This window comes from Python bivittatus, unplaced genomic scaffold (genome assembly GCF_059951505.1).
Source record: "Python bivittatus isolate LINGU-HERP-01145 unplaced genomic scaffold, Pbiv_v1 ctg000020_np1212, whole genome shotgun sequence".
NCBI lineage: Eukaryota > Metazoa > Chordata > Lepidosauria > Squamata > Pythonidae > Python > Python bivittatus.
This window is the reverse complement of record NW_028277030.1, coordinates 111,363,272-111,377,567: the sequence shown is the minus strand read 5'-3', so window position 1 is coordinate 111,377,567 and position 14,296 is coordinate 111,363,272. Positions and strand designations below refer to the sequence as shown.

The window sequence follows — 14,296 nt, the reverse complement described above, 5'->3', positions numbered from 1 at the left end:
ACCCTTGAAGAGTATCCGGAAGCTACAGCTGGTCTAGAATGCAGCTGCGTGGGCTATTGTTGGAGCCCCAAGGAGGGCCCATGTAACGCCTCTGCTCCGCGAGCTGCATTGGGTGCCAGTTTGCTTCCGGGTCCAATTCAAGGTGTTAGTTATCACCTTTAAAGCCCTACATGCCATGGGACCAGGTTATCTAAGGGACCGCCTCTCCACTATGACTTCAACCCATCCCACCCGATCACACAGAGAGGGAATGCTTCGGACCCCCTCAGTGAAAGAACTTTGACTGGTGGGGTCCAGAGGGCAGGCGTTCTCTGCGGTAGCCCCCGCTCTTTGGAACATTCTGTCCCCGGAGGTGCGATTAGCCCCCACACTCCTGGCCTTCTGTAAGGCTTTGAAGACCTGGTTCTACCACCGGGCCTGGGGTGGGGTGGGAATACCTCAAGCATGGGGATGGCTAGCCCCATAGAGGCCTTCTGCCTTCAGCCTCAGATTTTTCATCCTCTTGGTCTCTCCTTCTTTTTAGTAATGTTTTTAATTAAGGTTTTATGTATTTATATATTTTATGTTTTTAATGTTTCTTGTGAATCGCCCAGAGTTCCCCCATTGAGGGGAGATGGGCGGTTGAAAAATTTAATAAATAAATAAATAAAAAACAAACAAACAAATAAATAATGATGGCAACTGAGGAGTGTGATGTTCTTAAAAATAAGCAGAAAAGCTATGTTTCAAATCAGCAGTTTTGAGCCCCTCTTGAAAAGCACTGCAGACCAGTACAACCCTGAAATTTCACCTTACCAGGTTTACTAATGAGAGTATGTAGGCTGGTTTGGGAGCATGACTGAGGACACCATTTCTAGTTTAGCAAGCACAAAATCAAGGGAAAAATGTGATGTGAGGACAATCATGAAATATTTTACAAAGATGCCTTTTGATTAAAAGGAAAGGCTTTCCTGAAATGAATTATTCTATGATTTGCATGTTTATTCATGTTTTGTTCTGTGGGACTGAATGCCAGGTAAGGGATGATAGAATGGCCACCTACAAATGTTTCTATACTTAGCCCAGTTGAGACATACCTTTTCTCACAATAAACTGGAAAAAGAATGAATTCAGAAGCTTCATGTAATATTTCATGGAATCTAATAGTGAACTCCCTAAAGAGGGATACTGAAACACTAGCATGTTAGTATGATCCCTCAAGAGTGCAAAGTATGCATTTAAAAAATGTCAAAATCAGCATGCAACCTCCTGCCAATTCAATTAAAAAATAAGCATACTATGATTCCTGTGATCCATGGAATACTATCAAAGTATATAGAGAAAGAAAAATACATGCCAGGGTAAATAGCATTTCAGTATCCTGGCAAAAGGATGAAATGCTGACTAGAGACTTGCCTGCTGGGACAGAATTAGAAACAAGTCTCCCTAAACACTGCTGTCCTAAAATTCCCATAATCCCTTGCATGAGCTGTGATGTGAACTTACAAAAATATCACGCGCAATCAAATGTCACAGGATCCCAGAAAAGCCTTATGAAGAGTACTTGCTTTTCCTTGCCGAATAAGCAATGCCCTGTTTTATCACACTACAAATTATCATACAGAAGGGATTTTCAGAAAATAGTGGAATTTTAAAGAATAATGTGAGGAAACTGTAGAAAGTAAAATAATAAATTCAGAGGAAATCCATCCATAGGAAAAAATCCATCAATATGTACTCCAAACCCTTTTGCAGTAAACACAGTATAGATAATTTCCTTACCTGTAAAATAGGTGTTTGCAGGCAAAGTAGAATTTGGAAACTTGTAATACCCATTTCCTGGGAAACGGGTTCCTTTCTTTACATTTACATCTGATGTTATTAAAGATATATCTATTCTTTCCAGCTGATAAACTGGAGGAGGTCCATTAAGTTCTTCAGGCTCATACCAAGTTATCTTTATTACAGTGCTGTTTATTCCTTCAGTGTCAGGGGCAATTAGCTGAATTGGAGCTATTTGTATAAAAAAGAAAAGGGGGGAAAAAAAGACAGGTTTAATTCTTTGTTTCTTATATTTTATAAATATTTACTAAAACCATCACCAAAGGAACTATTTACAACAATATAGCTTGCAAACTGCCTTAGATTTTTATGCAGCCACTCCACCGTACATAATAATCTTTAACTTGTTAAAAATGCAAAAATACAATCTGCCAATTCCTTGTTTGACTAAGCAGTGCTTCTAGCTTTTTACTTTTTCCGTTCACAAAGTATTTTCACGTTAATATCATAAAAACAATGCAAACATTATGGCACAAGTTCAAATAATTCTTTTGAACAAGAAGATACAATGCTATCTGCAGAACAGAATCACAAATACGAGATGTCTATTGACTTGACATTGACTTTTTTTATACCTTTGTTAGAGCACAATAGAGCCATCTTGAACTGAGTAAAAAAAAAACAACTGAGCCGGTTCACGTGAATTCTGGAGATAGAAACTCCACCATAAGCAGCTTTTATATACGCAAAAAATGTACATACTAGGATTTACTATCAATATATAGCATTTGCCAGGCTTTCAAATATGCAATGCTCATATACCTTGGCTAAAATGAAAAGATCTGTAAGACTTGCACAGACTTTCCACTCCTTAAATGGCAAATTACATCATCTGCAGTCATGATAATGAATAAACACCAATGTGGGAAACTGAAAATCTAAGCTGATCTGATGGATAATTCTTCACTAGTACTGCAACTGCCCTGGGAAGGATCATAACCCACGTGCCACATAATACTTTTGCATGTACACGCATATATGCATGTTATGAAGAATCATTGTGCCATGTCTGGAAATCATCTATCAATGTGCTTTGTCTATTAGTTTTCTGGACGGCATATACGGTAAAAGCTTGCTATAGGAGCAAAATAAGTATTTTCCTATTTTGGTGAGCAAATTTTTATAGATTTTATGAACATAATGTCGTTAGTCACATTCTCTATACAATACAATATACAATCTTTCAAGACTTACAAACAGAATGAAGCTTTCTGCAACTGGGTGTGGCACGTTATGCTAACGATTAGATGGTTAATTGCAACATACAATAGTACTTTTTATAGTGAATCCATTATGTTCCTTTCTTCCGTTGTGAATCCCAAGCAAGTATTACTTTGTAAATCTACTCCGCAATCGTGTTTTCTGCATGAGGAATCTTAAACTATGCCACATATATCAAAGTCAGGTGCTTCTGTTATCATACAGCACATAATTCATTTACAGAATAATATGAAGTAAAATATGCATCCTGTAAATTCATTCAGGCCATTGTGCTAAGAGTTCACAGCAAGGTCTTTGTCCATAATAAATTAATAATACATCTTTAAAGAATTTGGTATACAAAACCGTTGGCATATCTTTCAATTTTTTTGTATCATCCTCTAATGTGCTGCTATTACTTTTTCTACAGTGTGATCAAAGATTTCTTTAAGGCAAAGGAAATGATGGGAGACAAAAACTTACTAACCATGCCGTGCATTGTAAATTCTTGCTCGGATATCATTTATGACTTCATAATCTAATTAGTATCATACTGCTATGTTCAAAATTTACTGTGTCGAAATTGAAGTTCTGGCATGTGAGGTTACAAGCTTCCCCACATAAGTAGCACTGAGCATTAATGAAATGCAGCATTAATGCACAGGTTTCAAAAGAAAACATGGGCTTTACAATTGGAATTTCACCTTTGGAGTTATTCAGCTATGTCAGCATTTTAAATGTAAGTGGCAGGATTTAATATTCCAATTCAGCTTCAAACTACTAAAACAGAAGCACTAAATTTCATTATTGCTTAAAATGAACACACATGGCCCCCTTTAGAACAAACAGCAAATATTCCTTAAACATATTCCCATAATAAATTGGAATTGCCTATACTGTAATTATAGCATCTTCCCTATCCAAATTTGAAGCTTTTATGGCACTTGTGCGCTTAATTATTTAAATGCATTGTAACATTTACTTCCTTGACAGGAAAATATTGATTTTTTAATCATTTTCAAGTCTACTCTAGCACAAATAAATGTACTAGTTACAGTTAATGCACTGTGGTACAGACATTAAACACTAGCATTACGCAGTGCATTATTTTGTAATATATGAAATAGAAATCTAATATGTCAGAAAGCAACACCTTTGGTTTAAGATTAGAATTTTAACTATCATGTCCTTGATAATTCACAATTTATATGTCCTCACATATGAAGAATTCTTCTGAAACGTACACACCAACAAATCAGATGGTGGGGGACATTTAGATAATAAATATATCACATGTATGTCCACATCGCTGTATATGCAATATAGATAATAGAAGCTAACAGCCACAATATCTGTTTCCTAAAGCTGTGACTGTGGTACCTGTTGGAATTATCATTTTATTTATGTTTTAAATAATAAATAAATTTATTTAATAAATTTTGTTCTAGTCTTTTAAAAGTCATCTATAAAAGCATTCTGTATTTTAGCTGACTGAATTATATTTTGCATACTTTAAATATGTCAGATTTTAAAAATTTCTTCAGTAAAAGAATATCATTCATAAACTAAAACATTCAAACATTTAAACACTTATTACATTGTCTGGCACCATGTTAAGAAGGCACCAAAAAATCAAAGGAACAGACAATCCATAGAGTTTCATATTAAAGATACATCAAGTATAGATAACATTATATGGCTTGGTATTAAAGAAAAAGATAAAGTCTTCCATGAATTTGTCTGCGTGCAGGTCTCTGTGTGCATGCGTTATATCTGCATGCATGAAAGAAAAATATAATTGTTGGTAAGTAAAGAGCAGTTAACTTTGTTTTGTTTGAACCAATATCATTTTAGCTTTAGAAACTAAGACAGATGCCAGCATTTCACTGTGAACAGATGGTAATTCCATCTAATAGTGCATCACTGTATTAGTAAGGTCTGTTGTGTATACAAACAGTAATAAACACTAGGTGAGGATCAAAATAAATTTTAATTGTTGACATTAAATTCTGGCAACCGTGCTTCTAAGGATAGTGAATTCTTTTCGCAAATCTGTCAGGTTTACTAATGCAGCTGCTAAAGCTTTCCTATACCATGTCAGGTTCTAAAGCTAATAAAAATGCATCTGTATCAGAGTTACTAAACCTTTACTGGTCTACTTCTCTTTCATGCATTTATACTAAAAGGAGCCCCTCAGTGAAATATTATACAGGTAGCACTTAGTGCTTTTGGCTTTATCTCAAAAAATATGCTTCTTAAGGTTTCCTCTTTCATCAAATTTCTAAATAGCTACATTTCTGGTAGAACCTTGAGTAATATTCATGAAGATACAGTCTCATTTATGCTTTGCCAACTGCTCATTACAATTTCAACCTTTTGAATAGTGACATGTAGGGTTATCCATTTTTAAAAACAGCATTTGTGTCTCATGCACAATTTCACTTTGTAAGCAAATGTGTAATTGGAGGCTTGCCCAGAGAGTGGAAGATCACTCATTCACTCTAGAGACTTGACTATTGTTATATCCCAGGAATGTTTTCAGCAATGTAAGGTCTCCGTCATCCCATCTGACTTCACATTAACCTAGGGAGGTTGATCATTAGGCCTGACTGTATAGATTGGGTTCAGCATTTGAGACAAGAAAATGTTAGTTAGCAACAGAGTCATCTGTACATTTCCAGTAAAATATCAATTTAAAGGACCCAGATTTAACAGATTTCAATTTAAAAGAAACCTTTTCCCTTAATCTGAAATTGTGGTTGCACTGTATTTAAAATATGACATTGTAATAGTCATATTTAGATTTTATAGAATGGCTTAAAACAATAGAGGGTTTTTTTAAAAAAAACCTAAAATAAATTGAAAGACCACAATAAAATACTAACATAAATGCTGCAACACAACAGTAAGCATTCATTAAAAAGTTATATGAGTGAAAGGGAGATATATATATATTAGAAAATTAAGTCCAATTTCTGCAGCAGTGCTTAAGCATTTAGATTCCTGCCATGGTGCATATGTATTCCTTGTTAGCTCTTCTCTCTGGCACTCCTTCATGATACTAAGTCTTCGATTAGAGAAGGCACAGGTGAGTTTAGATGAAGTGCTAGCAAGGAACTGGGATCTAGTAGGGTAGCAGGTTGCTTGGGATATTTGTAAATAAAGGCACCATCTTTGGGTAAGGCAATTGTACTGTATATCTACACATAGGATGATTCAAACTACATGTTTCCATTGGAAACCCAACTTTTCAATCAGCTTTTTGAGAAAATCTGTGTATGAAAATTGTATATCATATGCCTCAAACAAACATAACAAGTTTTAAGAGTTCACCTGATGATGAGCATATTGAATCATATTTCTTTTTTTAAAAAAATCAATGTAATGGTGTTGTTTTTTTTAAAAAAAAAAAGTCCTTAAAAATATATTGCTTCCACCATATGGGACAACCAACAACTCACCAACCGATTTAAGATGCAGCATATTGAGCTGACCATATGTTACAGTGCTGTTGAATGGCTGAGTGATTCATGCCCGTCACATTCTAGTATATCAATTAAAGCTCCTTGAAGTCTGCATGATTTGTGTCTCTGTTATTAAACCCTGCTAATTCATCCCACTTACACATCTGTTATAAATCTCTAGGAGTGCTGCATGATTCATGGCAATCTGTGAGCATGGTACAGCAAATTCTTCTCCTTGTAATTAACAGTAAATTGTTTTACTGCCATGCAATGAATTTTTCAGTTATATTGCAAATGAACTCCTAAATGCATGGCTCTTTCCTAAGAAGTGACTTATATCATTAGGCAATTAAAAAGTATTGCTTTGAACCAAAAGCTTTTAATCAAGAGAAATACAACTTAAACTCAGCCTAAAGACCATGCAAATTTGACATACTGACAACAGAATAATTTGCACAATTTCCTGAGGAGTGAAATATGTCCTTTGGGGAGAACAAACAAATAAGTTTTGGCTCTTGCAGTGGTGAAGAAAGAGCACCCAATCTATAGCTGGAGAGTGTCTGGCAAGAGAAAATACGAAGCAGATACCGTTTATCTCACAAGTTATTTAAGTAATCTGTCATATCTAAATTTCTCAGATTATGCTTCATGTCTCTAATTGTAACACAGTGCCTATAGTCTTGAAATAAATAATGGGATGATTAACCAAGCAAAATTATCACACGATTTCCAATGCTATTCAAGGGTTTTCATCAAAGGTGAAGCCAACTCGTTTTACTGTGGCCTCGTAACTTCCAGAAGAAGCTTCAGTTCTTGTTCACCTACTGTTCAGCCTCCTCCTACCACCACTGCTGTCTAGGTCTTAGCATCATCTTCACATTCATGAGTCCAGATGTCATGCGAGGGGTTGAACAACAAGTAAAATTACATTCAAAGAAGAGGGACTAATTGTAGGACAGCAAACATGAAACACATTAGTAAAAGTGTTTTACTGTGTTCTGTGATTGCACAGAGGGAGAGCACACAACAGCACATAGATATGTGCATTTTTGTGCACACGTATATATGCATTGGCATATGCCAATATTTATACATATATACCTATACTTAATATGGAATGCTGTACTTACATGACAATTTTCATTTTTTAGCACAGGACTCAAAATGATTGGCTTAATGAGGGATTATAGAAGACAGAAATGAACAAAATGCATTCATAGCTAAGAACAAAGAATATATAATGAAACCAGGAACAAAAAAAGAAGAAAAAGAAAAAGAAAAACCACAGCAACTGCCAAGAAAGAAGGGGATGATTGGTTTATGCATTATGAATAAAAAGGTAGAAAAATATTTGTATTAGTATTCACTAATGACTATATATACAAGATTGCTGTAATTAAAATTATAAATTAACATATTAAGAGTGCTTGTTTAATCTCTTTGGGTCCCATTCACAATGACAGATTTTTATGTACTTGAATGCAAAGCAATGTGTATTTTCAAACCAGAGCCAAACAGCCTGCACATTTTACTTTTTAACAGAGAAAGGAAAGTCTAATGCACCACTAATTACTAGTTAATTAATTATGGGTGATTTTAAATACTGTGATATAGTATTGTGCTTAATAACCATTATATGACAGGAAGAGCACATGGTTTTGATCAGTGGCATGTACTTTTCCAAAGTATTTCTTTCTAAATGCCCCCTGAATCAAACAAGATTGACAAAAGAAATAATTTAAAAAACATTAACAATTAAAATTTGTATAGATAACCCTGAGGAGCAAAGAATGGCTGGATATAAATTTAAGATGATAGGAAGTGACCTTTGTGAATTTAATATTTAATGCCATGAATGTCTTATCCCAGTCTCTGGAGGCTGTGGGGGCCTGGATGGGGAACAACAGGCTTCAGCTGAACTCTGGCAAGACTGAGTGGTTGTGGTTTTTTGGGGCCACTGATTCCAGGGCTATTCCATCCTTGGTCCTGGGTGGGGTTGCACTACCCCAGAAAGACCCAGTGTGTAATCTGGGGGTCCTCCTAGACTCACAACTCCTGCTTGATGAGCAGGTGGCAGATGTGGCTAAGAGGGCTTTTGCAGAGCTTCATCTTGCATGCCAGTTGCGTCCATTCCTGGATTGGCAGGTCCTGCTTACAGTCACTCATGCCCTAGTCACCTCCAGACTGGACTACTGCAGTGCAGTCTACATGGGACTGCCCTTGAAGAGTATCCAGAAGATTCAGCTGGTCCTTCCTTGTGAGATTAGGTTGACACCATCCCTTTTGCTATTCCAGAAGGCCCTCAAGACCTAGTTATGCGATCAGGCCAGGGCCTCCAGAGAACTGGAGATCTGCTTAGATGGCTCCATTGCTGAGAGGGCTATTTTTATTCTCTCTCCCTTATCATTTGTATCTTGGTTTTTATGAATTTTTTTAATATGGTTTTTTAATTTGTTTTTATCTGATTGTTGTACGTCGCCCAGAGTCACTTTTGGTGAGATGGGCGACTATATAAATTTGCTAAATAAATAAATAAATCTATCAAACTGCTTCAGCACGTCATACTGATCACAAGCAAGACTGAGAGGAAACTGGCCCTCACCCTCTACTGGTTGCAATCTAGAATAGAATTGTTTACTGGAGATTATATATAGCTGCTTTGACAAATAATAATTAAGTATTCTCCATAAATTTAATAGATAATTATCTGAGCTACATAAAATTCTCACAAGGAGGTTATGACCCATGAGTTGCTATGTACCAGTATACGAATATACCCTAAAGTCATTAGGGAAGAGTGTGGGATTGAGCAAATGCAACTAATCTAAAGGCCTAATCTAGAGGTGAAGGCAACTGAGCAGGAACTGACTGGGCTCCTGTCTTTATAGCCAGTTGCCTTTGACTCCAAAGATGCCAGCCATAGTTGCTAGCAAAACATCAGGAAATCTCTTCTCTAGACCACAGTCAGTAAACCCTGAACCCTAACACTGCTCAAAAGTATAAATTGTTTCTAGATTCCGGTAGCAAACTCTTCCTACTTGTTTGTATGGTTATTTATGCTACTTGGGTTATTGCTGCTTAAAACTTTGATCTACTAGAAACAAAACAATTCTAAAACTTGGTATTTTTCCAGATATTTTCCCTCTATTTTAAATATTATTCCCCCCCCCATGAAAAAAAAAACTTAAGAATATGTGGTGCCTGGTCTATTATAAACATTAGATCAGAATCAGTTAAACCTAGCCATGAGTTTCCATAAAAATCTAGTCTGTGTTATTAATTTCAAAGGGATGTAGACATAATCAGCATGAGTTGATAGCAGCAGTGAGGTGTATGTCTCTGTGTGTGTTTTCACTATAATATCATTCAATTGAATGACCTCTAAATGTTTAGTTCATCGATTCAGAATTGCAATGGCAGGACTATATAATCAATAACATTGTTTAGTTCAGGTTCACATAAAGGAAGTCTATTAGATACAGGCCATTTAATGTTTTTATAATATTTTAAATTAATGGTCACTTATGAGTGCTACTGTATAGCTTCACTGGCAACTATGAATACCTAGAAAAACAAATACATGAGGATGAACAGATTGTTAAACGGCAGTGGGAATTCAGACATTTGTAAATTCAGGTTTCGGAATTCTGTTTGTATATTCTACACACTGTTATGGGAATTATCCTGTATTATTCTATTGTATTGCTGTTAATATTTGAAATAAGATCTCTAAAAATATCAGTATATTCTGGTACTATGATCCTAGTCGTCATGGAAATGCAAACCAAGGAAAGACAGAAATATTCACAAACATTGCACAAGCTCTTGGTTGTGACAATACTCCTGTTTGTGCAGGTTTTTCATGGCAATACCTACACAGATGGACCTGTCATGTCTCCTGTATGTCTAAATATTCACTTTTACTTTGACACATGAGCAAGAGACAATAACTAAATGGTTATCTTCCCTCCGCCACCAGCTGTTCCCACTGGCAGCACAAGCAGGAGGAGAATTTGCGTGAACTACAGACCCAGATTTTAACAGTGATATTTGGTGATTTCTCATTGAAAAATAATTACCCAGGTTTTAGTGCTATTACTTATGCCTTTTTATGGTAAATTTTAAAATTCATAAAATTCATAATTCATGTCAGAAAATACAATAGTGTATTTTTCTTCCAATATTTCCAGATTTAAAAAACAGAAGTCTATGAATGAAAGTATGTCAGAATGAAAAAAATCAGATATGATTCTATACCTGCTAATATGTTCAGAGCCTGCATTTTCTACAGGAACTGCTAAAGATTCCCAATGGTTCTGCTAAACTCTTGCTTTCAACAAACTTCAAATTCTGTTTCTCTACAATTGACTCTTTACTTCCTCTGTTAAGGGAGTGGGTAATCAACCTGCGTGAATAAGGAAGTGTTTGGAACAATATAGTACGGCTGTCTCTGACTAGTTTATGGGCTATCAAAGAAGGGCAGTCCATGAAATAGGGTCAAGGTAGATCCCTTTTCCCACGTACTTCCCTCTCTCTTTTGGGCTTAGACAAGCAGCCTGAACCAACATGAGGAAGGCGGCTATTGATCATTCCTGCTGATAATAAGTATCAACCCAGCACCTGGAATTCAAGGTGGCCTTTTAAATGTATGTATGTATGTATGTAAATTGCCTTTTTCTTGTGGATCATAACAAGAGTTAGCACATAAAATGTTCATTTGCTGGTGTGAAAGAAATTAATTCTGAAGAAGTTAACATAGCACTCTCAGAACCAAAACTGGCACTTTCCAAATCTGAAAATAATTCACAAATAAATATTGAACATTAATGGATCTAACTCTATTGGTCATTCAGTTATAGCCTCTTGTGTTTAACGTAATTAACAGAAAAAATATTGAAACTACAGGAAGGAGACATACGGAAACAAGTTGTCAGGCTTCAATGAATGATTCAGTTTTTAAAAATGACAAATGTGTAAGTGTGCTTCATCATTAATAATAACAAAAGATCCTATTTAAATTGAATTAGCTACTTTTTAAGCTGCTCAGCTACAGAGATTCAAAAGGTTGACACTGAAAAGTTCAGCAGTGACAGCTGAGGTTTGAGAATGATATGGACTGTAGTTTCCAACTTCCCCAATTAAAATGGGGGCACCCTTACTTGTAGTATCTTGTGGCCAGATTAGCCCATAGAAGTAATTGTTTATGGGAGAGTCAATGCCACAGGTACTTTTGGAAGACATACCCAGAGACAGCTTAGCAACTGAACATCTGAGTAGCCTATTCCAGGAGGCAGGGATCATGAGTATTATTGAAGCGGTAAACCTGTTTGGGGACTATAGTACAGCGGTACCTCTAGTTACGAACGGCCCTCCTTACGAATTTTTCGAGATATGACCAGCTCTGGCCCAAAAAATTTACCTCATCTTGCGAACCACCTCGAGTTACGAACCAGATCTGCAGCCATTTTCCCTCCCGTGCCACATGGTCCGCGGCCATTTTCCGCCTGTTCCACATGGTCCGCAGCCATTTTCCGCCCGTGCCACGTGGTCCGCGGCCATTTTCCACCCGTTCCACATGGTTCGCGGCCATTTTTCCACCCGTTCCACGTGGTCCGCGGCCATTTTCCGCCCGTGCCACGTGGTCCGCGGCCATTTTCCACCCATTCCACATGGTCTGCGGCCATTTTTCCACCCGTTCCACATGGTCCACGGCCGTTTTTCTGCCCTGCCACGTGGTCCGTGGGCGTTTTTCCGCCCTGCCGTGTGGTCCGCAGCTGTTTTTCCGCCCTGCCGCATGGTCTGAGGCCATTTTTCCGCCCCTGACGTGTGGTCCGCGGATGCCAGAACGGATTAACGGTAATTACATTGAACCTTATGGGAAAATTTGCCTCATGTTGCGACCAATTCGAGTTGCAACCAGAGTCACAGAACGGATTAAATTCGTAACTCGAGGTTCCACTGTATTTCAGTACTGTACTTTACTTGCCAAAGTCCCACAAACTCTTCTATGCAAAAAGAAAACTAGCCCTTTCTTTGAGATACTAATTTTCTATGTGTAATGATTAAAATGATTACTTGACAGGAAGACTAAATGGTAATCTGCAAATAAAAACCACAGTATAGATATGTTATGACAGAGAGAACCTTCTATTATCATAGAAAAAGATATATAGTAAGAAAAATAAATTGAATCAAATGTTGCTGGAATGTGGGGGTGGGTGGGTGATGATATGAGTGCATCACAACATTACGATGTGCAAACTTGCATCCAACTGAAAGTGTGTCATTTTCTCACCATCACAATTACTGTAGATAGAAATGCTTATGACTGCAATCCTATGCTTATATATTCAGTTACAATCCCACTGAATTTGGGCAGCAAGGCATAACAACTGTTATTTTTTGGGGAACTTAACAATAAGTTGTGAGGAAGTAGTTTAATCTAGGACAGGGGCAAATATATCCTTTCATCTAACACTGAAGGAGTAACATTGCATATACAAAGTATTTAATATCCTTAAACCTTTGTAGATCAAATACCAAAAAGTACATGTACATTTTAAAAATGGCAGGCAACATCCAAAGTAAAAAAGATGTACGAGCTACAATGTGAACCCAAGAATGTGCTACAAATAATAAAAAGCGTGTTCAGTCTTTATATAGAAAAGTGTTCCACATAAGAGCCAATACAGTATATGATTAAAATGTTGAAGTAGGACTGAAGAAATCTAAGTTCACGTCAGTCCTCAGCTATGGAAACTCAGTGGCAACTTTAGGCTAATTATTGTCTTTCAGCCCAACCCATCTCACCGGATAGTTATTTTGGGGGGGGGAGAGGAGGGGGTGCTGGAAACATCACTCTGAGCTTCTGGAGAGACGACAGGAAATAAAGGTAACAAGTAATAACATACTTTAAAATGTAGGTCAAAATGATGACTTCCACCTCAAATATAAAGGCTCCTTTGCAAGAAGCTCCTTGTCAAGGTCACATATACCTGGGTTTTCACATTGCATTAAACCATAATGTGGTTTTGTTTGGTTTTAGTTTAGCTGTTATGTTTTGCAAAACATGCTTTATATCTATAGAGGTGAATATGTGTAGCTCAGGGTTTATATCTTAATTTTATGCAGGCTTCTGTGGCATGGATAAAACAAATGAAGGCCTAGCATAATACGTGAATTCAGCAATTAAATTCACAGGGAAAGATGAGATTTTTATCTTAAGTTCATTGAATGCCACAGCTCAATAAAAGAACACTCATTTTTCAGGCAGAGGGGCATAGGTTCAAATCCCAATACCCCCAGCTAAAATAACTACAAGTTCAAATGGACAAACAGGTAGCTTCCTATATAATGATGATTGATGGGGGGGGGGTGGAACCCACAATGCTCCTGTTGGCTGACAGCATAAATATCCCTGTAAACTTGACTAAATTTACTGATGAATTTGCTGCAGTAAAGCACCACTAGTATTGAATGCCCTAGTTATGATACACCAATATACATCCAAAGGAAACAAGTTTTAATAGAGCTCCAGCTTAGAAGGGATGCATATTAATTTGTTATGCAGTTGTTTATTGATATGATAGCTACAACTAGCAATGCTTGTAGGAAACATAAAGAAAAATAGGTTAATTGACTTAATTAAGAAAAGGCTTAATTAAGACTTTCTAATTTATTATAAACCTATGTGGAAAATCCAGTATTTTTATTTTAATCTGCAATTAATCAATCACATAATAAAAGCATAACCCTTACAGCATCTCTGACTATGCCTAATAGCCTCTATAGAAAGCTATGAGCTAGTTTTA

General features: G+C 36.7%; 1 protein-coding gene across 1 annotated transcript in view; it reads right to left on the bottom strand.

Annotated features, from left to right (window-relative positions):
* Positions 1 to 14,296, bottom strand: part of USH2A (usherin) — a 484,310-nt gene that overhangs the window by 363,765 nt on the left and 106,249 nt on the right. Inside the window, 1 exon segment of the mRNA XM_088132494.1 lies at positions 1,762 to 1,992. Coding sequence (XP_087988620.1) covers positions 1,762 to 1,992 — 231 coding nt within the window.